The 26,325-nt window shown below is 36.0% G+C and overlaps 1 protein-coding gene across 1 annotated transcript in view; it reads right to left on the bottom strand.

The window, feature by feature from the left end:
• Positions 1-26,325, bottom strand: part of LOC138106408 (histone deacetylase 9) — a 274,226-nt gene that overhangs the window by 52,736 nt on the left and 195,165 nt on the right. The window contains exon 21 of the mRNA XM_069006966.1: positions 3,722-3,840. Coding sequence (XP_068863067.1) covers positions 3,722-3,840 — 119 coding nt within the window. The remainder of the gene's footprint in view (positions 1-3,721; positions 3,841-26,325) is intronic.

Below are 26,325 nucleotides of genomic sequence, written 5' to 3'. Positions count from 1 at the left end.
CTAAAAGAGAAATTTAACATGACATTTGCCTCACTTTCTTCCCTTTGCTTTTTGATGTCAAACTTGGTACACTTCCCATAGCATAATGCCACAGGCAAGGCAGTGTCTGTGAGCAAAGATAATATTTTTAGCAGACAAAAAGTTTTTGTTTGGAAAAACAAACTCCTTTTCTGCCATAAACCATTTAAACCATTTTTTGGGGGGAAGACCTTCTTCAGGGCAAAGTGATTGTGAATTCAAAAGTATACCTGTTTCTAATTATGCTAGGTGGCCTTTCATCAGTGTTGTCAATAAAGCTTGCCTTTCCTTACTAAGATATTAGGAATGTAGCTCGTACCAAAGGACTGAGAACTTCCCAGCAGCAACAAGTTCTGCCATATGCCACCAGTCATATCAAATCTTTGAAGCCCTTTTTGTTCTTAAAAGAATATAAAATCCATCACAAAGTTTATGCATGTGGGTTGAGTACATATTTCAAGATGTGTATGTGTACGTAGGTATATTATACAAATACCTTTCAAAATCATAGCACTTCATTAAGAGAGAAGATTGGCACAAAGAGCCAACATAAAGAAAAATGTGCCTGTGAAATCCTCAAAGTTGGGGTTGAAACAAATGTTTTAGTTAATGTTCATTCTCAATTCTACATCACACCAAACAAGTGTGTTTTGCAGACAGGTAAAACTAAGTTAAATATTGCTTATCTTAGCAAAAACTAATCAACAGATGAGGACAAATTGGAAAGCCATTTTGAAAAAATAGGGAAAGTGATTTTAAAAGTGCAATAAGACAGGAAAGACTCAAAGTTTCCTTCCAATATTTTTTAAACACGAGCTTTTTTCAATGGAAAAAAGACCATTAGTGATTACATTACTTAATACAACTAGAGATAAATTAGGAAGTGAGATATCTCCAAGCTCTGCTATCATCACTGATCTCAGTTGGCCAGATTCCACTCTATAGTCTTCCAGAGGAGTTGAGAGTCACCTCACTGTGAGAAACCCTCACATGCACAACAGACTCCCAGATTTAAAATCAGCTGCAAATATATATATATATATATATATATATATATATATATATATATGATTATTTTGTTGCTGACATGTTTGTTTACTAATCAGAAATGGCAACTCCTCAGTAAATAAGATTGTATGACAATACAGAAAAAAATTAAAATTCTGGGTTAAAGCAGATTACAATTTACATTTCTCAAACTGGCAGATGTAGTAGACCATTTTTTGCTGAATGTAATTGCCTGCTATATGGTTACTCCAAGACTGTAATTAGTCCAATCTGCTATCCTCATCCAGTGGTTTTTACTTTATAACTTGGGATGGCAGATTGGTTAATACATTTTAACTTTCCCCTTAGACTGTACTCTGAGGGAAAGACATAAATAATTAATTATCAAGCATCTAGTGGCCTCCATACTCTCTTTAACAGCAAGGTTAGTAGCTAAGGATCCATCTTCTCTCCTTTGATGTCACTCTCTCCCTAATTTGAAGAGCTTGTATTAAATCACAGAAATCAGAAAATCCAATGTATTATGTGTACACAAAGTGCTAAAGATTTATAAAGAAAGAATATTTACGTGTTCAACTTTACTTCTCGGGGGTATAATTTCTAATTTTTACAAACCCATTATATTAAAACTTAGCATGAATATCTATTTTTAGTCTCTAATATGAAAGTTTCTCTTTGGACCTTATTTTTTTTTAATAGACTGTTCATTTTCCTACATACCACATATAGTATGTTATGTTCTAAAATAGTATGGTGGAATGCGGAGAATTTTGTTTTGGGGAAATAATAAATTCCTTTGGCTCTGTAAAAAAGGCTTTATTCATCCCTCAGGTGCATGATCATTATCTGGGTCTATCTTGGCTTTTCTCTTAATTTAAACAAGAGCCACCTACTGTAAATCATCTTTTTTTGCTTACAGATGTGCAGAAGTAGATGTGTAGCCTCATATAAAAAATGTATTAAGATTTCTAAAAAAAAGTTATGGAGACAATTAATTAACTCATGAATGAAAAGTAACACTAATTCTAATGTCAGACAGTTTTTATTTGCTGCAATTTCTATTTAAGTTGTTGAAGTTGCTATGCCAAAATATTACATATCCCAAAGCGTCTTGCATTGTTGAGGGACACGTAGAATACCTTCTCAACAGCTAAATACAGATAGTTATACAATGTTTCTCAACAAAATGTCTAATTTAGTACCAGTTGAAAGTTCACCTCCCTCCCACACAAGCTCATGGAATGGTGCCGCTGACCAGGAACCACACATGGAAAAAAACAGCAAGTAAATCTCTCACCTCTTCCTGCAAAACGTTTTACTAAAAATCATAATACACAGGGAAATGATACTCAAACAAGCACACAGCCTGCTATGTTTCTTTCCTCTCCAGTGTAACCACTGCATTAAGCTGAAAATCTGTGCTAAAACTCAGTGTCTTATTTGCAGCCAGAGGGATACTGCATTTCCAGTCCATTTGTGCATTAGCACCTGTGTAAGTGTCTTTGGGTAGACCCTTGCACTGCTCTCTGCATTCTCCCTTTCCGCAGCACACCACTATGGACAGTCACTCTGTTTCTCCAGTGTTGTCCTTGGTATTCAGGGGAGCCTGTTCAGCATGCAGTGAAAATTAAAATAAAAATATGCATATCTGCCCTGAACCTCCTGAGGCAAACAACTTTGGCCTGTTGATCTGTAACCAAAGTCAGAGGGCAGAAGGACAAAATCCTCTAATTAGAGTCCATTTGTGCAGTGTTTTAAGTGCCACTAGGTCTCATTGACTTCTCCAGACTTTTCCCAAGGCATTTGCCGTTAGCAGCAGAGATCCATAATTAAAAACTGTTGAAGTGATATTATATACTGAATATACTGAATAAAAGTAGATATACTGAAGAAAATTATTCAGAGAATTGCATTAGGAAACCATTTTGTGTTGTCCCATGGAAAGCAACTGATATACAGCAATGTTACAATGCACATTACTGTGCAGAGAGTTACTACATCACCCAGCCTTGCTTAACATCCCAGGCTCAGAATTAGTTTGGCCCCAATATCTTGTAAGAGGTAGTGATTTTGGAGTGCTACATATGAGATATGTCAGACAGACATGTCTTTCAGAAAGTATTAAATCTCTGCCATAAGCACACATTTTGAAAGACTGAAATGGACATCCATATATTGAGACCCAACAGAATAATCTTTTAGAAAAATTTGGCCTTCATAAACACTGATGTAATTCAGGATTAATGCCATGGAGCTGAAAAGATTACAATAACAAAAGAGCAATATGAGATTGGATTTAGGCTTCCAAAGTCTAAAAGCTCCAATATATATTTAAAGAGAAGTAACTTACTCCAGCATTTGGAAAATGGGGCCTATTGAAAAGCATGAAACCTCTAAAATGTTATTTGAATGCCAGAAAAGTAATACTTTAAAAAGTCAAGACAAAAATGCCAAGAGGAACAGAAAGGAGTGAGCCAGAAACTCTAACATGTTCATTTCCACCCTGTCCATGAGTTGGGCAAGGGCTGCATCTCTCCAGCCTTCTCTGGGTATTAACTGCTGGACAGTCTCTGCCCTGAGTGACACAGCTGTTATCTCACAAAACAGAAACATAGACGGGAACTGGACTTACATAATAAGGTTCCTAACTAGAAAAAATACCAACTCAGAAACGTGTGTCAATGGCAATACCTACATTTAGCTGTGACTTTGTACCCGCCCAGCGGAGGGTCGTGGCCTTCCACAGCATCGAATCCTGCTGACACCAGGACAATTTCTGGATCAAACTCGTTGGCAGCTGGCATAATCACAGTCCTGTAGAATGAAAAAAACCCCAATGTGATAAAATCAAAAGAACTTCCATCTTCATGATATAAATTGTCACAATCAGAAAAAAACACAACACAATATATTTTATTTTAGTTAAACCAATCTCCATGGTAGCTGTTCAAGTCCAAGGCTTCAATCAATTTCTTTCTATAATCACTCTTTTTTCTTGTCTATGACTGAGAAAGAAAAGGCAGGTACATGTGAAAGCCTCTAATATTACTTACACATCTGTGTCTGTTTTATCCTGCTGCCTATAAAAAGCTGCCTCTTCCAGGGAAGTGACTAATGGTTTACAGAGAGCTCTCAAAGCCTGACTGGAAACCCGGACTGCTCCAGTTAGTGCGAACTTGGTGTAAATTTGAACTATAAATTTCTTTTGGGAAAATGTTTGCTTTCCAAACTTTTTTTTTTTTTTACTTCTTAACATTTTTAAATGTTTGTCGAGGTGGGGGGTGACTCTAGCAAAGGAAAAACATGAAATTCCCTTAATCAAATCCAGACTATGTTGTCAAGCCTTTCCAAGGTCAAGCATAACAGGAATGTGACAACCACAAACTAGTGACAGCAACCCCTGCTGGTGTCAGGAAGATAATTCAGCCCTTTACAGTCACAAAGATTCCACTTTTTTAACCCCTTCCTTGACAAACTTAAGTGTGGGTATTTTATCGCCTTGATTTTGCCCTTCTCCAATCTCAAAGCATGAAAGATGCATTGAAGGAGAAGCCTAGCCCCTGTATTCTGCACTTGCAGGTGTGTTCTTTCAGGCTGACTCCAAAGGGAAGGCATAAGGATGGCTTTTGCACTGGTTTGACAAACACTGAGCTGTGCTAAACCAGGGGGACATCACTAACATTAAAACGCAGATACACATATGAATGTTCTAGCAAAGATAAATTAAATCAAGAAAATCTCAATTGGTCTACACTGGTCAGAATGCAAAGATTAATTTTGTGCATGTGTAATGGTATTTGTTTTAGTTCAATGTTTATTAATTTATTTTATAAATACCTTAGTCCAAAGAAATCATATTTTGTTGAAAGGTTTAGGTTTTATGCGGGAAAAAAAAGACACATTAATGATATTAACAATTCTCTAGGTTTTTCTTTAGTTTAGTTTTTGATCTGTGCATTTATGAACTTTATTTTGTTTTGTTTTCCTAAAAGGTAGTTTTAATATTAGGAAAATATTCCTTTTACTTGTGCAAACATTATTCAGATGAAGCAAAAAGTCTTTGTCAGGGCATACAGCATTTCAATGAATACAGTTTTACATTTATAAAAAAAGTATAGAGGCTGCTTAAGATTTTTTTGATGATTTTGCTGAAACTGCACCACAAATATCTGCAGGCAAAGTGATATAAGTTGAGAAATATTCCTTTTTTTAAATGTCATTAGTAGGCCTCTGCTGAAATATGGATTCCAGTACTGAGCACTGCACTTCAAGAAGGACCTAGACCAACTGGAGAGATCAAAGGCAAAGAAAAAACTTCTAAAAAACATAACTTAAGTGGATGAATAATATAGGTATAATTATCTGATTTGCATAACATGGGAGCATACATGATAAAAGTCCACAAATACATAAGTTGTTGCAAGAGGAAAGAAAAAGCCTGTTCTTTACCCTGTGGACAGGACCTGAAGCAGCTGCAGCAGCAAATCTGTAGTTCAGACACTGGAACAAGCTTTTAAATAGTAAAAATAAATAATAATATAAATAAATTTTAAAAGAAAACTGGAGATTGTCTATCTCTTGGAGTTTTTTATAATAGGTAAAACCACCAAAATATCCACCAAGCTTGCTACAGGTTTGACTTGACATGGCTTGGAGGCAGGAAGTCAATTACTTCTCCTCTAGGTATTTTTCCTATTGTTCCACGATGTAAAACTCTCTAACAAACAAAGTACACATATGAATATTTACATTAGACACTACAGTGACTGAACTTTTGCAGGCTAATCTCCACAAAGTTAGGGAAAAATATCAGGAATAAAGGTCTCCTATGCAACTACATCTTATCTTATGTACATACCTTCTGATACTCTAATTAAAAATTCATTGTCTGAAGCAACACATACTTCCCAAACTTCCCCACGTCTGCAACACATGTGGCATAGATCCTGATTACTGATGGGGACTGTGGCTGATGCACAATCTTCATCTGTCCCTATAGCACCATACATCTTATACACTGAAAGAAGGAGGGATCCTGTGAAGAACCCTCCCTATCTGCAGCCACTTGAGCTTTTGCCCTCCTCCTCTCCGTTCACATTTCCTCAAATTCAAGTCAGGCTCTGCTTTTTATTTCTTCATGTCAAACAAAGTGGCAACACCACAGAGTACAGCACAGACTAAGCTCAAGAGTCAGAGGATGGAGTGTGTTCAGTGCAGAGAGAAGCTCTGGAAACTCAAGTTGCTAAGAAGTAACAAGCCTAACCAGCCTAACACACAAAGAAATTTTTGAGAGTCTTATAATTTGGAACATTGGGAAAATCTACCACTTTTACCACATTTCAAGACCTTGCTCTAAAGCGTAAAGATGTCAGCACATTTTTTAATAACTTGGGCAAAACAATGCATTCGACCCTTAATCTCATTCATAGAAGGAGCAAAAATTGTTTGGACACAGTTTATTCAAAATTTTTGGCAAATAAGTATGTCTGACATTAAAACTGCCAGCCACACTGAGTAGGAATAGGCAAATTATTAAATACTGAAAGCAAGGTCTTTCGACACAAAGAACCAGGAATAGGTATTAACACCAGCTTTAAGAGTGCTGAACAGGAAATAGTAGCACATTCATAAATCTCTACAGAAATGATATATAGGAATCTCAGCTAAAGAAAGGAGAAAGCTGTAATGCTAATAACCGGAGGTGGCATTCAGAACTCAGTGTTCTGTTACTGCTTTCAGTATTACCTGAATTCACATTACCAAAATAACAGCTAAGAGGGTTTTTCTGAAAGAAAGGATTTTTCCTTTTAAAAATGTACACAGTGTCTGTTGCATTTCGCCAGAAGAATAACATCCTACTTTTGCTATAATATTGTCTCACAAACTACGACAGAACTCTGCTGCTGCTACTTGGATACAGTGTATCAGAAGAGCTAACCTGTATGCCCTGTGTTGTTCATTTCTTTTTCATCCTCCATAATATTGAGGGAAGTGGAATGTCAGAGCTCATCCATCTTATACTGTTCTCGATTTAATACTGAAGAACCTCTAAGGACTTTTCTTTTTGAAAGATATCAAGGAAAAATAGCAAAAAAAATAATATGTTTACTGGGATAGCAAGCTTGACTCTTTTCTTAAACTTCTCAGAGTTTCCGTGGTCCTTGTTACAGCAGTCAAGACTACTATATGGTCTTTCAAAAAGATGACAGCCACAAGTCTCAGAGACCATATAGACCTTTGGTTCCTAAATCTCTAATCCAGTATTCTACATTAATCTACAGGCATTTAGGTGGTTACTCTTTTGAGTAAATGCTATGAGATCTCTGCTCAGAAAAGAGCAGCTTAATGTCTGGAAAACAGCAAAGCATTTTGGTTTGGAGTTTTATGTAGGTAGGACATCTCTAATGTTTGTCTAGCCTTGGCAGTAACAGCTTTGTGGCACAAAACACCCACAATTCTTTCACAAAAAGGATGGATACTTTCCTATCTTCTATAAGGTTCTATAAGGAATGATATACACACGCATTTTTAAATATAGTCTCAATTTCACCATGACATACATAAAAACTTTTGTCATTTGTCATCCCTCAGGCTTTAGCACCTTCATATGAATATCTGTCTTTAGGAAAATCACAGAATCATAGAACCATAGAATAGTTTGGGTTGGAAGGGACCTTTAAAGATCATCTAGTCCACTTCCCCTGTCATAGGCAGGGACAAAAAATGTTTTGAGGTTGGTAGTTGTAAAGACAGCTTACACAAAGCAACATGAAGATCACTTCTGCCTTGTAAACAATCTTTTCCTACCTCAGGATGGTTGAACAGGCAATGACAGCTCCTGATCCTTCACTATCTCTTGGGAGCAGAGAAACATCAGACCCTGTATCTTGCACCTCTTCTATCTCATCTACACTCTGGAGGGCACAGCAAGGTGTAAAAAGGAGAAATCATCCACTGACTACCTCCTCAGGAGCTCCCATAACCATGTCACTTCCCTTCTCAGCTGCCTAAGAAGAGAATCCTCTGAATCTGATCATAACAGAAAACATGGTGGGGTTTTTTTGGTTTTTTTTTGAAGCACTGGTCATACACTAATACACATTCATGTTAACCTTCCCAGATTCCTCAGACCAGCCCTATGCTCAGAAGTCAAGCTGCAGCTGGCAGGATTTGTTACGGTGCGAAGGGTCAAAACTCTGCTCACCAGAAATCCTGCAAGGGTGCACCAGCAGCCTCCATTCAGACCCTGCTAGGAACACTGATTATCTTACGCCCAGCAGGAGTAAGAAATATGATTTGGCTTCTGGCCACGGGTCACCAGACAGGTACAGACTGGGGACTGGCAGGCCATCACTTCTGTTTGAAGCCAGTCAGGCTCCAGAGCTTATCTGCAAACCAAAGTTAATGCTAGGATCCTTCTCTGACAAAATAAGCAGCTTTTGTCGGAAAAGAAATAGATTTTATTCTTCCACTATGACTCACATTCTCCTCCACTTCCTTCTCCAAAGAAAATAAAACACATAAAAGTGATATTTATTTTCTGTGATCTTGAATCATATAGAAGCATAAATATTTGGTATACCATATTCACCTAATGATGACAGCAGAGTTACAGGGGCATCTTGCCTGGCTGACTATTTCTTTCTTTTCTCATTCATTTTCATTAATAAACATGTCAAAACTTGAAAGCTTGAGCAGCTGCATTGCAGAAGTTATTTATCCACGATAAACCTTGCAGTTACAGTGGAACTGTGTCTTCCAGACAAACGTAATGCAGATTCTTCTTTCAGTGTAATGGTACTGGGAACAGAGCATGTATCTGGGAAGCTGAAAGATTTCTTTTTGTCCAACTAAGGAGATTTCCCCAAAGAATTAATATGTTCCATTTGGGTATGCTGCTGTCCGCAGAGAAGCCAAGGGATGGCTTCCAGTTGGGTGTAGTTCTAGAGAAAACATCAGACATGTGATCCTCCCCTCCCCACCAATCTGAACATCAGATGCAAGACATTAAAGCGATTCTACCAAGGGACTCTGTTTCTTTTATTCTTCCATTCTATTTTTGTACATTCAAAGCACATGGCTAGGATGCTACCAAACATTTGTTCTCCCAGAAGAGATTGCAGAGAAGTACCCAATACAGAAATGACTCTCCAAGCACTACCACACAGAGCTGGAAATCTCCAAAGAAAGCTAAACTTATGCAAATAGCTACAATTCTTTTGCTGTGTTGGTAATTTAAAAAGGAAACAAGTAGGAATACCAGCCCAAGACAACAATTAATGCATCTGAGAAAAGTAATCCATGCTGTTCTAAAACTGCAGATTGGAATGGCTTAGTCACATAAATTATTTGCTCTTTCCCTGAAATCCTCCAGTGTTTTGATCCAGTGATCTCGAAGTACTTTGAGAACACTGAAAAATGGAAAAGCTCATATCTTCAGCTGGTATAAATCAGTATAGCTGTTTCTGATTGCATAGTCCCCATAAAGCAGGCATTTCTTTACCCACTTCACAGATGAATCAACTAAAAGCTGGTAAAAGACTTGAATAAATTACCCAGTTGACTCGTGAAAAACCTTTAGAGAAAATGCAGAAGAGTCTAAATTCCATAACTTCAACAAGTAGGAAAAAACCCCAAAGTACAAAAGCACTATTATTTGTTCAGTTATACCAGACTTGTATTTTGCAAGAATATAGATATATACAATGCATTAATAATATTATAGTGGGGATTTAACCACCAAAGGGAGACCCAGGCTGTTGTTGGAAAGAGTGTGGGTCTGCCTACAGTTTCTCAGTTTCACATCCTGCAAATAAAATACTGTACCAAACAATCTCTATGTTGTCCTACCTTAAAATTACACAAGTTAAAGTAAGTTGTTGAATGTTCCCTGATAAGAACAGATCAGAAAGCATGTGGAACTTACGGTATCTATTATTTTTATGTGTTGTTTGCACATATGTTTTAATGTAATACAGTATCAAGTAATGTCTATTCTCACAGAAAGCTACATAGAATTTCTGTACAACTCTCAGATAATACTTTTTTCTGCATCAATTGATTTTATAATAGTGTCTCAGACTAATACTTTGGTTTACTTTCACGACATTTCTTTGTGCCAGTTCTGCTGTCAGCCCAAGTTCATCCAGGCCAAACTTGAGAACATTCCCCTAAAACTCCTTGATGACTGTCATCTGACCATCAGTTTTGTCCTGGATTTCTCCTCCAAGGCATACCTAAATTCTGCCAATTTTGTCTGCATTGGTTTCTAAGACATATATTTTATAGAAGTTTTATCTTTTATTTTCATATATTTTCTTTTATCCTTATAGATTTTCTTTTTATATCTTTTTAGTAATTTTATTTCTTCTCTATTTCTTTGTTAAGCACAGTCAGTATTCCTGTCCTTACTTTTATTTTGTAGTTACCTTACTTGCTTTTTGGAGATAAAAAATATATTTTTCTTTGTTTCTTCAAGGGGCAAAAGGTACCATATCAATACAAAGTCCTCAGTACTGCAAATCATGGTCATGTCACTGGGATTTGCACATGGTTTTGAACTTAATCACACACTAAAATGTTTAAAGGGTCAAAGTCTTCCATGGATGCAGCCGTGTAAAAACCATTTATAAAGTTAGAAATTTTAAGTATTATAATTGTAGGAGTATCTAAGTACCCCTGAAAGAAGTTTCAGAAGCACCAACAGTTTTCTTTCTTTCTTTCTTCCTCTTTCTTTCTTTCTTTCTTTCTTTCTTTCTTTCTTTCTTTCTTTCTTTCTTTCTTTCTTTCTTTCTTTCTTTCTTTCTTTCTTCTTACTTGCTTGCTTGCTTTTAAAGACATTTTAAGAGCCTAAGGCTATTATTTGTGGGTTCCTTTTTAAATGAATAATTATTTTGGCATCCGTCATGTAAGTTTCCTGAATTCTATTACAGCTGGAACTGTAAGATCTTAAGCAGTCAAAAAGCATATGAAATATTGTCTAAAATATCTGCTCATCCTTCTATTTTTATTATTGAGAAAGGTGGTTTCAGTGTAATTATAAGGACTCTTCAACATTTGATCTATAATATGCCTCAGTCAGTCTCTGAACTAGCATAGAAAGGACCAAAGTAAGGAAAAATTAACAACCAAGAAAACTATGAGAAGAAGTATTACTTTGTGTTTTCCAGAATTCACTTAAAATTTAATAGCATAGTCAATTAAAATTATCCAACTTCTTGTAAAACAGGCAAAAGCATATACACATGTACTATGCACATTCATGTCCATATTCAAAACTCAGTAAAAATCAAAGTTCAGTGGTAATAGTTAAAGGGATTGGCTAAAGATTATGGTAAATAAGCTTGTTCAAAAATCATGGGTATAAACATCTCTCAAATGAGTATAGGTTTAAAGAAGAGGTTACCTTAAAAGGCAAGTTTGCAAATATAAAGGGAAAGTATGCAAATATAAAGCCTTCTATGGAAATATAGGCCAAGTTAATACCTGCAATAGCAGGATACAGAACACCTTCATGCTGAAAAGCAGAGTTAGAAAATCAGCATTTTCTATTAAATATTCCTCTGTCTTCTTAGACTCTTGTGAAAGCATTTACATGATGAAAAAAAATAATTGTTTTTCTACCTTTTAGTTATTTCTAAGCTCTCAAGTAAAACTGGTTGGTAACATGCCATTCTTGTGAACAATTTATTTACTAAATTCCAGTTGTTAGCTAAAGGATTGATGTGGCTTCCAAGAGCTGCATGACTGAAGATGATATATGAGAAGGAGGAAGCAGAGGTTTAATTTGCAAAGGTAGAGTTTAAAATAAAACACAGAATAACTTAAAATAGTATCTCCAACACTGAGAAAGCAAAATGCTATAAATATGGAATCCCACCATTTTAAGCCAATTATTTTTCTATCAAAGCCATTGTAACTTGTATGGGAAATGGTACTGGCATATGCAAATGATGCCATGAAGATTTTTGCCTTTTCTTTTATACCCCTGTTATACCTTTTTACAACTTCTGTATTCCTAGTGCTTTTTGCCTACATTCTTGGACTTGTTTGTCAAGCTCAGAGACTAAATATTTTAGAAGCTTCGTAGCCAGAGATCAGTGTGCCCCAGACCCCAAGGTCCTCTCCAGAACACATTCTGTGAACCAAGATAGAACCATCCAGGGGAAGGTTCCTCGGGGAGGGGGGTTCACTTGAGCCTCTCATTGGGGAATCTTTGATAGATATGCTAATTAGTAAAACCTATAATGTTATACCCAATGTTTGGGGGGGGGAACAGAGAAAGAGAAACATAGATAGACTCGGCGGGGTACATCTTGATGCATATGACTTGGATGTGTACACCTAAGGATCCTTAAAATAAATACCAAGGTAAAATCCCTTTTCCCCTTCTAACCGTGTTTGACTCTTGATTTTAAGACCAGGAAAAGGCATCACATACACACTGCCAAATTTTACCATCAAGTATCGTTTAAGATATCATTTTGCTTTCATGGTGTAACGTTTCTACCAGAAAAATCAATTGAGTGCTCATTACTCTATTTTATGGAAGAAAAAAAAAGTAAATCATTAGAAGATTCTTTGTGATAAATATAATAATCACATTTGGGAGTACTTAAAGTTTTCTGGTTTAAAATTTTTATTGTTGTTTAGAAAACACATTACATTCCTATCAAGGCTGAATATACTACAGTATTTTCTATAACAAAGTAATTATCAGTTTTGTCTTTCTACTAAGTAATTTCTTTCAGCAGTATTTTATTATAAAAGACTTGGCCTAAAATGTTAATGTAATATAATACTACTAAAACAGTTCACTCCTCCCAGTAACCTTATTATATAGTAGTAAGATTGCTCATAAGAAAATAAAACTAAGTGCTATAGTATCAGAAATACAGAGATAAAAATTTGCCTCAATGTGTCGCATTTATAGAACTCACAAAATCAATGATAACATGACATAGTCTCCAAGGAATTTCTTGCATCTACAAAAAAGCATATTATTATGAGCATATGCTACATTTCAGTGTATTTTAAGGTACTTGAAATTTTTAAAATTACTTAGCCCTCTAAGAATAGTATAAGAGAAAGGAAAGCCTTGTACCTATTTTACTGACATTCCACAGGAATGGTGGAATTGGGGAAAAGAAGGAAATTTTTGGTGTTTTGAATAAATTAAAAGAAGAGGGCTCTAGAGAATGAGTTTGTCTCTAGGTCCAAAATCTACACTCCTTGCTTATGAAAAAACCTTTAGAAAAGCTTTTCAGATTACACAGCAGGACACACAGCAGGAATGAATAAAATATGCTACCTAACATTTAATTTATTGATTATACAACAGCTTAGTTTGCAATGTCAACAATCTGCTTATGTCACCAAAAATGATTATGCAAGAAGTGTAAATTAGTTTTCAGTTCTTGCAACAGTGAGATGTGGGGAAGAAGGGAAGGCAAATCTGATTTAAAAATGCCCAGAGAGATGAATTGGAGCGGTTGTCTTTTTCATGGGAGCAATAGGTTGAGTGGGTAAAAGACAGAGATACCTTGGAAAAAGCACTTTTGCCACTAAATTTCCTACATTTCTGAAAAGTGCATTTTGCCCAGAAGGGGATTTTTTCCCCCCCTTTTAAATTAAAAGAAAAAATCATTTTCTAGAAATCAAATTATTTATCAAGGTCATAGTCATTTGCAAAAACATAATTTTCCACATGCTGTATTCATCAACATGGTTGTGAATACGAAGTACATGAACTTGTCTTTTTTCTCAGAGGTCTTTACATATTTTCTGTTACAGATGCTTTCTTGTTCTGTCTTATATTTTCTTTCATATACTCATAACTACTTTTAAGGGTATTTTCTCTCTGGTTTTCTGGCTTATCATTAAACAGAAATTTCACAATTTTCTGGATAGAAACTGCCGTTTTAGTCTATATTGTCACTTTTCCTTTGAAGTCATGTTATTCAGAAAATTGCTCATATGACTAATATTTTTCTGATGTTCCAAAGGGGAGATGCCGACATATGTCATTTCCTCCTGTTTTTTGCTGAAGAACAAGATACACTGGTGGACAAGGAACATACAGACATTTTCTTATACCCACACCAAATTAACCAGAAGGAAGTGCCTCTGATCTTAATTAGCAAACATGGGCATGTTTGTCTGCTTCATGCTTGGCAGAGCCTTGTCATTGGAGCTGGGGCCACTTTGGACCACCTCATTACTCTAGCATGTATTTAAACGAGCAGCCACCCCTCTTTCCAAAGATAGCCAAAAATACAGTTTCCCTCATACAACAAGGCTTATAAAGTACAAAAACTTCAAGTCTTCTCACTTTACCTAAACTGAATGCCATTAATGGAACCTATACTGATATAATTTTATTGAGGATTTAGAAGAAATATTCACATATAATGTAAGGTAACCCAGAAAAGCACTTTTCAATCCCTGCCCTTTCCTCCTTCCTCTTCCCTCTTGAACTCGCAGAGAATTCTCAGAGAGAAAGACAGGAGATATTTGTGGGACCAGCGGGAACACTCTCACTAATGCACTAATCCCAAGGTACCACACGGTGTTAGAAACTACAACTTTTTCTGGTGCTACGTCAGCTACTGTTTGGTTAGAAATGTGATCTGGTGTTGGCTCTGTGTAGCTTGGAGGAATCCTGTCTCTTTTATATTACCCTATCCCCATTCTTGCTTTACACTCATTGCACTCAACAAAATAGAGGAAATTTGATAGACTTCGAAGACAGAGAAAATTGGATGTCAGCACTTAGACATCAACTGAATTTAACGTGACTGGAAGGACTCAATTCACAAATAAAAGTACCAGACTTGTTCAGGGAGTATCATCAGGTAGGCCAATGCTTTAAAATGAGAAACACTCTCCTGCAAGAGGGTTACACCTCTAACTTAAAGACTGAAGTCAAAGAAAGGCTTGGAGAGAACTAAGGGTCAGGAAAATACAAAGCCAAATATGATATGTTGAGGATAATGTGATTTTTTTTCTGGTTTCAGTAGTATGAAAAAAAAAAAGTTTTATACATGAAATACAAAGGGAAGCATTTTCATCTAGAAAGAACTTTAAATATTCAGGAATCAATGTCACAAATGAAAGTTTAATAAAATACAAAAATAGCAAAAGAATCTGCATTAACACAATATTTGAAACAAAACCCAAGAGGATCAGAAGATACTGTATCAGCTTCAGAGAAACTCAAGTAATAAGAGTACAGAAAGGATACCTATTCCATTCATGGGCACAATGAGGAAAAAAGATAAGGGAAAAAAGGAAAAATAAAAAGTTCCAAAAAATAAGGACTGAACACAATACCACAGAGTTCAGGAATAACATGATTCCTGTGTAAATGTTTCACTGGGGTTTTTTTTGGTGGGGTTTTTTTTGCAAGGAAGGAATAGTGAACAGCAAAGCATTTGGAATCTCAGATTGAAAAACAAAATATGAAAATGCAGATATATTGCAATGTGATTTAATATTTTACTTAGGCTTCCATTGACTTCATGGAATCAATGTTTCTCATAATAGATTTTATTTGACGTCTGCAAAAGAATTCTACAGTCTTGTGGTCCTAGATCAATCATAACTCTTTCAGTGGTGTACATGGGATGAAGCCTTTTATCTGTGCCAGGCATTTTACAGAAGAAAGGCAATCCCACTCACCCCAGGAGAGTCATATTGACACATTGCTATTCCATTTGCCAATACAATCACAAGCACCAACTGGTCATGTTGTTAGGATGCCTGAGGAACAACTGAGAAAAAGTCAAGGTGAAGTTTGGGATTTAACTGAAAAGCATTTAAAAATTACATTTTGATGTTTCTGAATTTGCCTTTCCCCAATGAACTTATGTCCCTGTCCTTCTCTTAAAAAACTGAAGTGCTCACACCTCCTTTAATAATTTTTGGATCCTCTTTGGAGTGATAAATTGGCTAGTCTCCTCAACAGCATGAAACAAAAAAGACTTTTTCTACCATGTGCTACAGCAATAAAAAAGAAAGCTGTTTCTCATTATTGGCTGGTCCATCCTCATGCAGTTAGTTGTCTTGGAAACTGGTATTGATTATAATTTCAAGAAAATGTACGAATGAACTGAATCACAGAGTTCCGTCTTTCAATGTCCGTCTCAATTTATAGTGTTGGATCTAGCAATAAAAACATCCCTAAGCATGATTTCCAGTTCTAGATTTATTTTTGTTGCACTTCTCTCTCAGAGTGACAGTCAAAATAATGTAATAACTTAGACTGGACACATCAGTAAAATAATAGTGAAGTTTCAGAAAACATTGAAATGAATGTAAGTAAAATGTACATTCGAATCAACCTCAATTAAATATAAAATAAAATAGTTCTTCCAGGTTTGATATCTGGATGACACAATATACAGGTATCATGTAATTCAAATTCTTCACTCAGTCCAAAAACTGGACCTCTTGCTGAGGCCAAAATATATTTAATAAAACATTAATTTTCCAACTATTTCAGAGACCCCGTCAGGACTTCACAATCATTTCTCTCCTAAGGATCTGACTTTAGCCAGCTTTAGTGTACTTACTGCAATTAAGTTACCATTAATTTATTAAACACTTTTGTCATTTCTTTACTTAAAATTGCCAACAGATCTTGTAAACTGTTCAAAAGACTAGTTAAAAGCAGCACTTTTCATGCTGCTACCTTTGGATTACCAACAGTCTCCAAAACACTGAACAATAACCTTTTGGCAGTGAGTTCTCCAATTCCAGCTGCCAATCTAGATTTAAATACATGGAATTTTACACCAGCTGAGAAATTTGGCGTATTCTCATCTACTCTTCATTAAAATAACTCTTCCAACATGCAATTGCCAAACCTGTCATAGGGAGTTGAGCAATTACAGTGAGTGAATAGGAGGAAGTTTTTATCATTGCTAATACATGGGAGGTGATCCAGTAGATTTTTAAGTTGTGACCCCTCAAGAAAGGTTAGAAGACTCTTGGCACCTAAGCAAAAAGCATTTGTCAGCCTTTCAGCATGAACAGCTAAGGAACAAACTACTTATTTAAATCTGTATTTTTTGTACTGTGTTGTTGTAAGATAGTTCAGCCTTTGGAAGAAAAAAGAGAATCCTATGTTAGTATAATGTCAAGTGTATGAACATAACGGCTGTATATATAATCATCCAAGCTGCAGTTTTAATTTCAACACTTTCTGACTTTTTTGAATTCATAAGATCAATCAAATATTATCTAAAGTTTCATTTTTGTCTTCTCACTTATGGGATAATTCATGTCTTTTTTCCTTTTTTTACCCAGGTCTGCACACTTGATGGACACTGTAAGTCAAGTAGTTTTGCAATGAGTTTCCTCTAAGGTCAAATAAATAATTTGTATTTTTTGTATTATTTACCCAAGTTACATTTAAAAATATAGTAAAGTAGCAAAAATATAATTTTAAATTTCATGTCATGGCTGTTAAATTGTTAACAATTTCTTTATCTTACTTTACACCTTGAATTCTAAAAAAACTGAGCTTTTAATTGGAAATCTTTAAAATTAGTTCCAACCTCAAACATCAGTTGGTGCTCTGACACTGGGAATACTGGCAATCTGTCAGTCCAAGTGAAAACCCAGTCAGGAAGGAAATAGTTATCTTTGAAGAGACTTGACTGTGGAATGAGAACTGGTAAATCTTACTTGCTACAACAAAAAGTAAGCCATCTTTCCCATCACCTCGTTGCAGTGCTTTCTTCACCAAGAAAAGCAATGATTGAGATGAGGAGTATCAAAGATAAAAGAGTGCTTAAAAATAAGCTCATCCTGCCAAGGCTGATATTTTCATCTCCCTCTGGCTGTACTTCATTCTCTTTAAATTCCATAGAGTCACCACAGAAGAACCCTAGTCTGGTCATGAAAAAAAAAAAAAGCTGTGACTGAATCAACAAATAGGAATACTCTAGCTTGTAATCTAAGATCTCCTTTTAGCAGGATTGCTAACAATTGATTAATATACCTCAAGAATGTTTAAAGAAGCTTCTGCAATTCTAGAATACTCAGTATTTCAATAATACAAGCAGGTATTGTACAGTTAAAGAGCATTTAGAATTGAAAACCACTGTTGTTTCAACAGCTACAGGGTACACATGCCACTTTCAATTTGGTTCTGTTTCTAATTGCAAATGAAGCAAAATCCTGATAAGCAGTTTCTTCAGATTTGTGCTCCCTTGAACAGTTCCTACATTCTCCTTCCATAAGTTAAAAATTCAATTTGAATTATTGTTTTTAAATTCACAATTCCAAATAATTGTAAATAATGATTTACTATTGAGAGAAAGATTATTATTAGATCATGCAAATTTGAGGAAAAAAAATGGTGTTTCGGCCTTGGCTTTCATTTAACTCGTTTTACATGCATTCTTGCTATTAATTCATGTTATACATGCATACTTATTATAGATTCAATTGTAGGCTCTGTACAGCTTTAAAAGGAAATATATATTAGCAAAGAATAGACCTCAAGGTATTTGAATTTTTGTTCATATAAATGTGAATTTTTCGATGTTTATTTCAGTCTAATCTATGCAAGGTCACCAATACTATCAGAATATCCTGTTATAGAATCTCTGTTTCTAATTCCAGGATGAAAAGATTCGCAAAGTTTTGCCTTAACCCATTTAAAATCCTGTTAAAGGTTGGGGTTTTCTTTTATTCCAGAGCTGGACTGAGGCTATAAGTTTCTTTCAATGTTTTATCCAGAGTAGTTTCACTATGTCTTGTGTAAATCATTATAGTCTCGTCTCTCTCACTTCATTGGCTTTTTGGCTTCCATCTGTTTTCTCTCATCTTTTCTTCTACTCTGTCTCATCTACATTCTCTTTCTACTCTGGTTTCTCTCATCTGCTTGCTCATTACTATTAGTCCAGCCTTCTATTATCCCCTTTACTTCCCAGTTATCTCAAAGAGGAGAGAATGCATGAGACCCAAGAGCTTCATTCTGAGAGATGCTGACCACTTTAATTTCTTTTTTTGACCTGCAAACTTTAATTGCTTTCCTCTTAATGTAGTTTTAAGACCATCCTGGATGTCTTCACTGACCTAAGCATTTTACTTCTCTGAATGTTGTCTAAGGTACTTTGTGCTGTTATTCCTGGAAGCATAAATTTCTACAGGACCCATTTGTGCTTTTCATAGAAAACTGTAACTCCCTAGAGTCCTACCTGCACACAGCTTAGCACAATATCATATTACCTACTTTACTAACCTCTTAAGGGAAACTCCAAATATTTTATTTTTGCATGTTATTGTATCTGTTGAAGAACACTCATGAAAAAAAAATTTAGACATGTATGTAAAACCTTTTAGAATCCCGATCCAAATATATACAATATTCCATCACTGAAAATGGCTTAACATGGAGGCTTAATATCCTACCAGTATCTTTGTGACAACATGAATGTCACAACTCCCTGTTCTAAAGCAGAAATCTAGCCACTGATGATCAGAGATAATCATTAATCCTTAAACTGAATTCAGTCAGAAACTTCTTGAAGCTATTTGTTTTCCTTCTTAATATAGAAAAATTCTCCACAAATGTTCATAACAGTAGAGCAAGTTATTGATCTTCCAGAAGTGAGCATATGGTCTTACTTCCTGGGCCTTCAGCATTTCTCACATTTGTGCATTTTACCTTGCCATCTCTGTGACCCATCTGGAGACACAATGCCAAAGACACTCAGACAAGACCATCACCTCAGCATCAGGTCCATCATTTAAAGATTTTGGCATAACTCACAGAACTACTTGCACATTTCTATGTCTCAGGCTTGGGAACATTGGCTGGGCACTTAACTGAACTACCAACCCCAGTGAAGTCCCTTAGGCTATGTCCTTTTCCCTTGGGACAGGTTCCAGTTATAGTAAAAGGCATGTCCTCCAAGTAAACATCCCTGAAGTAGGAAAACCCAGTTTATCTTAACACCTCTGCCCTTGTGCCAGCAGAAGACTGCATCAGTCAAAACTTTCATTCCTCAAACTCTGCCTTTCTCCTCACACCATCCAAGGGAATATTTTCGAGCACTCCTCCAAGCAGGGACAAATAGCAATGTTCTTGCTCTTCCCACTCACTACAAATCAATGCCCTGCTGTGGAGGAAATTTCTGGAAACTCCAGAGACTTCTACAACTTCCCAGAGGTTAGAAATGAGGTTTAGAGACATAGCTTGCATGTTGCCTAAATTATACAGTCTCTATCTTTTCCCTATGATTGTGAAAACTGTGAAAGTTTTGAATCAGAAACTGGAGAAAGGACCATCCCCCTGACAGAATTTGGCTGCTTTTAATTTTAAGAAATAAAAGTAGCAGCGTTAGTCCATGTCATTCCATGACATACCAAACTCCTTTCTGAAGACTACAACAATGTTTAAAACTGAGATGCTTAATGTGGACCTCTGCCACAGTAAGAGCTGCTACTGAAAGATGTAACTTGTCCTTCGTGTTTTCAGAGACGCTCTGTTCTAAAAGCTGGCATCTGTGCCACAGCCAAAGCAGTGTTCATCCTTCAATGAAATGCTGGAGTCATGAAGCTGAGTGATTTGGGGCTGCTCTGTTCATAAGTAGATACTTAAGACAGCATTTTTGGAAGGCAGCCACTGGAGTGTACTATATTACAGAATAAATCACACTGAAAAGATGCTCCCTGTCAAGTTGGAGATACCTTTAGAAAAGATCAGTTACAGAAACCATCACATTTATGTGACTGTTTCTACCTTTTTTAGTGACACAAGTTTATTTCACACACACTGTAAGGTCCCAGATGAGTTCCCTGAAGATTTCACACAGATCACAATACCACAGGCTCTTAAATCTAGTGGAGAGGTCTCATTTTTTATAGTACAATGAAGTACAATTAATGCATGATCTTCCTCTGACAGGTCTGAAATGATCTCCACCCCAATTCCTTAGGGAGTGTGCTGAAATTTAGCCATTTAAAAGATCTCTAGCCAGTGTTTCAACTGCTCTGAAATCTCATAAATATTATCAGCCCTAAATTTCTGGAAAGGGTCCCCGTTGAGAGGTAGTCCCTTCAGGAGTATATAGTACAACCTGACTAAAACACAGCCTCATCCCAGGTTCTCGTTTTCAGTTATTTTGGTCTAAGTGCAGCCAAAAATCCTGTCTACAGAAGGTGCAATACAAGGATATAACAGAAAGTGTACAACTGAAGTGGTAAACCTCCCACTTCATCAACAAACTGAAGGAGAGACCTTGCCTAGGGATATGACTACAACACATATTGCAGCTAGATGCGAAGACATGTAGCTTTGAAATGAGTCAATGTGGATACTGAAACACTTTTGTCAGAGGGACTCAGTTTTGTACAGGCTATTTCATACTGCTAAGAAAAGGTAGTTTATGTCAGCACAGTATATTAGCCTCTATAAAGCTTCTTCCAGCCTGAAAGATTAGTTTGGGGACAGACAAGCTACTTGCAGTGTGTGTGTGTTTGTTTTGACACTGTTCAGTAAACACAGAATCAATTACCATGGGTAGTTCATGAGAATTCTTCAGACATCGCATAGGTAGCTTAAAGCTGGATTGGACATGTTTACGCTCTCTTAGCAAGTATAGAAATATAAGCATGCTCTGAAACACTGGCTTAGAATATCCCTAACCATATATGGATGAAACCACGATTAACTGAATTTTCCCTCAAGTATGTAAATAAATATTAACTAGAATAGAGATACATGTAACCAGGAACAGCATGCAAATCCAGATGCCGACAGCTAACAATATACTGTAGGAGTCTCTATGGGAGCTGAGGGTCTAAACTCCTATTGTGTTCCATGGAGGCAAAGGATTCAGTTCAGTTACCTACATGAAGATATCTAGTGGCTTTTGGGAATTTGGGGAACTTTTCCTGGCCACCTGCTGTCTCTTCAAAATGGTACAATCTTCCAGAGATCCTTCCAGAGATAGCTGTCAGACACAGCAGTAAACCTCAGCTCCTCCAGTGCATCTCCCGTGGCGTGACTTGTAAGGTCTTAAGAACTGAATCAAGATCCCAGTCAGCAGAGAAAGTGAAATCTAGAAAGTTATTCAGACAACCAGTGTATACCCCTGGTTGAGGGTGAGCCACACAGCTGTCTCAGTTGGGCTGACCCAACTGAGCTGTATCACCCAGAGCTGCACAGTGCGAAAGAAGACACCTTGCTGGACATGCAGACGCCTACATTGCAGGGATGCGGTTGGACTTCTGAATTTGATCCTGAATTTCTCTCTGTTTATATAGTAGCTTTTAGCCATAACCCAATGTGAAATGAGAAGCCAAAAATCGCAATTTCTTCAACATTATTCAGTCATTCAAGCTAAAAGCTCCCACAGAGAAACCATTCTAGGAAGTCTTCCATTAACACTATTCTCCATCCAGTCTTAGGGTACTGGGGCAGAGAAGGTGTCCTGGGTAGAGAGCAGAGGAACTCAAGCTTCTTTTTTTCAAATAGAAAGTCATCTCTTTTCATGTTCAGAGCAGAAAGGACACAGGGAAGTGAATCACATCTGTATAATCAAATTTTTGAAATAGGATCTGAAAATGTATGGCTCCGTTCCACATTTTCCTTTAGGGTACTAATGTAAATTATTTCTACACAGCAGGCTGAACCTTCTGTTTCCTCTCAACAGCTTGTACATTGCTACTTTTTCAGTGCAAAAGTCATAGTCTGATCTGGGCAGCTAATATTAGTTTACTAACTTATAACAATAATTATCTAGAGTTTACTAAGAATAATAGTATTCAAAAGCAGCATGGGCAATACAGGACTTAGCACTTTGTTAATTCCACAATCTTTACACAACCTAAAATGCCACAAATTGTAGTTACACAATAGATTCCATTTAAAAAAAAATAAAGTGTTGTTAAATTTAAGTTTTGTAAATTATTCATTTTTTAAGACATCTACGATAGGATTGACTACAAATAGAAAACAATGATTCATGTTACTGTTAGAACTGAATTTCACTTCTGAAAAAAATATATTGAGCACAATAATAAAGAGACTACAATGGAAGTATTTTAAATTTTTTTAAGAAACATTGAATTTGTGTGTATTTTCCTGTGTTTTATTACAGCACTATCAAGCAGTGCAGTTATTTCGGAATACTGTACATATGAATCAAATTAAGGAAACAGAGCTATTAGGAGAAAATATGCAACTAAAAGCACTCCGTTTTTCTCAGTCCTAAATCTGACCTTGTTAACAAGCAGGTGCAAGACTTCACACTATAACCAAGAACAATAAAGAAGCATGCTGTCTTCATTTTTCCTCTAATTGTCCTTCTCTCCAAATCATATTAGTTCCCATTGGTTTTATGCAATATTCATCAGTGTTACCTTTTGTTCTCTTAAAGTTTATTGTAGTCATGGAAATAGGCGTACAATCCTTTGATCTCTCACATCACACAAAAGTAATCTGTGAGAATACAGCATATGCCACAGTATGAGAAATGTATCTCAGTTGAATTACTTAGTCAAAAGAATTATGTATCTGTGGCATCCTCTGTGACAGTTCTCTGCAGTGAATTATTCCTACTGTTATTACTGAGTATAGCAATGAAAAGCCAAAGAGCCATATGTATATACCTCAGGTAGGTAAAGTCCTTATTAACTCTTTCTCTATTCTTTACCAGGGGAAAAGGTATCTGAAAGACATTTATAATTGTAGAAGCAGTTAAAGCAGCCAGCAGCCAATTAAATGTTCTTTATGGCATTTATCTTTAAGTTACCCTCTTGTTATCAAAGAGTGTAACAAACCAGGTAATGAACAACAGAACGTAGTCCTGCCAAAATGGATGTCGTGGTCGTTGCATCCAAAAGTGACTTACTGAACCCAAGTGGCTCAATTTACCTCTTCTTTACACATTCTAAAATGATACAAAGGAAGAATAATGAAAAGCAGAATCAAAATCTACTTTTAAATTATAGAAGGAAAGCAGACAGATTTTCTATCTGAAAACATTTATAGGAGAGCAAATGGGTACATGCAAGGATGACATTCAACAGTAATTTTTTTAAGATCTGTCATTTTAAAGAGGTAGCAAAGTCACAGAATTAGTGAAAGTAGTGAAACCCAACATTTATTCTTTGCTCAGCCAGGGATTTCCTGTGTGGTCTATATAGGCTTTTAAAAATACACGACACAACACCATTACATCAGATAATGGCTACTTTGTGAATGTTTTTGTTAGACTTCCTTTTATTAAATTGCAGATTTAGAAGCAATTGTAAGCAAGGTGGAAATTATGAAACTGTGTAGTCCCCAGTTTACCACATAAGACAAAAAGACCCTTTTTACTAATGAACATTGTACTACCTTAAAAACATTGTTTGAAATCTTGGAAATAAGCAATTTAAGCATCCAGGGAATTTTTTTCCTGCAACAAAATGCTTCGTCAGTCACTATCCCCTGCTTGATTTATACCATCCATGTAAGCTTAACTTTACAAAGTTTGTAGGCAGATGTGCAAAGGTCAAATTAAATCACCAGTAGATTTCATAATTTTATTTCTTCTGTTGAAAAGATCATTAGGCATCCGTGCCAGGTATCCACTAAATCACTAACAAATCACCTAATCTCACTTCTGCCAGTCAAAAAATCTTTTCCAATATACTATAATATTATTATACGATCATATACGCTCCTCTGAATCACATTAGCCTCCCTAAAATGTGAATGCAGCTGAAAGCACAGTCAGACAAGGATCATGATTTACAATGATGGGCTATGATTAATAGTCCAAACTACCTCTTAGGAAGCACGGTACCAAAAAGAACATTTGTGTCTTGTTTTTTTCATTATAAAAAATGAGAACAAACAAAAGCTTATGTTTAATAAAGATCAGAATGTCTGCCCATCTGGAAATATTGCTTATAGGAACCCTCATACTCTCTCACTATGATAGTTACACCACTGTTTTCTCACAAAACAACCTTTTGGTATTAGAAGGGAAATTATTGTTTTCCAATAATTGTGATGAATTATGATGATTTGAAAAGTTATTTTCTCAGCTCAGAGAGAGATTAATTAGTGCTAATAAAATACACATCGAGATATAAGCAGATCCCTGTGATGCTGGCTATGAGTTTAACAGGTTAAAATTTCACAAAATGATGATAAAAATATTAAAACCTGCTGCTTCTCTTTAAAGCATATAACTAATTTGCCATTATACTAACATAAAACATGTTAAAGTGACAGGTCATATGAAAGAGAAGGAAAATAAGAAGCCTTCAGGGTTGTTAAATATGAGTTCTTTGTGCAAAAAAATTTCAGCCACACATACATAAAATTTGTGTTTTAACAAATGTTATATACTTATATCACTTATAAATATATTTATAAATCTAAATAATATATTTAGATCATTTATAAAATATAAAATAATACAAGGTGGAACTATCTCGATCTACAGAAGCCTTATTTATGAAACAGTGTTCCCTGAAGGAAAGGGCTCAATACTCTGTGGAATGTATGATTCTAATATTTATGAAGGAATCCCAGAAATTTTCAAGATTTAAGAAAAACAGAAACACTATTTCCATGAAAATAGACAAAAAAACCAAGCAAGATTTCACAAAAAATGCACAATCAAAAATCCGAAATAAAATCTCACAGAGTAGACATTTGCAGGACTGATTTTTCAGTCCTTTGCCTCCTGAACTCATTGAAAAAAAAGCTTTTTATCTTGATCTGAACTACAGTCAGAACTACTAATTTTCATCAATATTTCTTTTATTAAGTGCTAGTGTTGGTAATATGGGATCTGGCACAAATTGGCCAATATTACACACTTTCATTCGTCTCAGGAGGCCCAATCCTGCAAACATGAATGCACACGTGTAACTTTACTCTGGCTAGTAGCCTAATTGACTTAATAATGAGTTAATATTTAAATATATTCATTTAAGCAGTTGCAGGATCTGTCCCAGGTTTCCTGACAGCAGTCTTCCCACAGACCTCAGTGGCCCCAGACTGGATTTTGAAGCCTGAGAGACACCTTTCCTGCTACAGAAGTGTCCAGATCTGAAAACCAATTCATGCACAGAAGTTCAGTTTCTTCTTTTTCCAGCAGCACCAGCAGCTGGAACAGCTAAAGAGATTAGGACCAAATTCTGAAAACAATTATCCTGAAGAGAATAATTCAGAACCAACATTGCTAAAACACCTCAATTCTTGCTTGCCCTAACAGTACTTCACATGAGCTTTTCTGTTTTCAGAGAGCCCGTTACAAGTTACCCTGAAGATATCAGGCT

Source organism: Aphelocoma coerulescens, chromosome 2 (assembly GCF_041296385.1).
Source record: "Aphelocoma coerulescens isolate FSJ_1873_10779 chromosome 2, UR_Acoe_1.0, whole genome shotgun sequence".
Classification (NCBI taxonomy): domain Eukaryota; kingdom Metazoa; phylum Chordata; class Aves; order Passeriformes; family Corvidae; genus Aphelocoma; species Aphelocoma coerulescens.
This window is presented reverse-complemented; position numbering and strand designations above follow the sequence as displayed.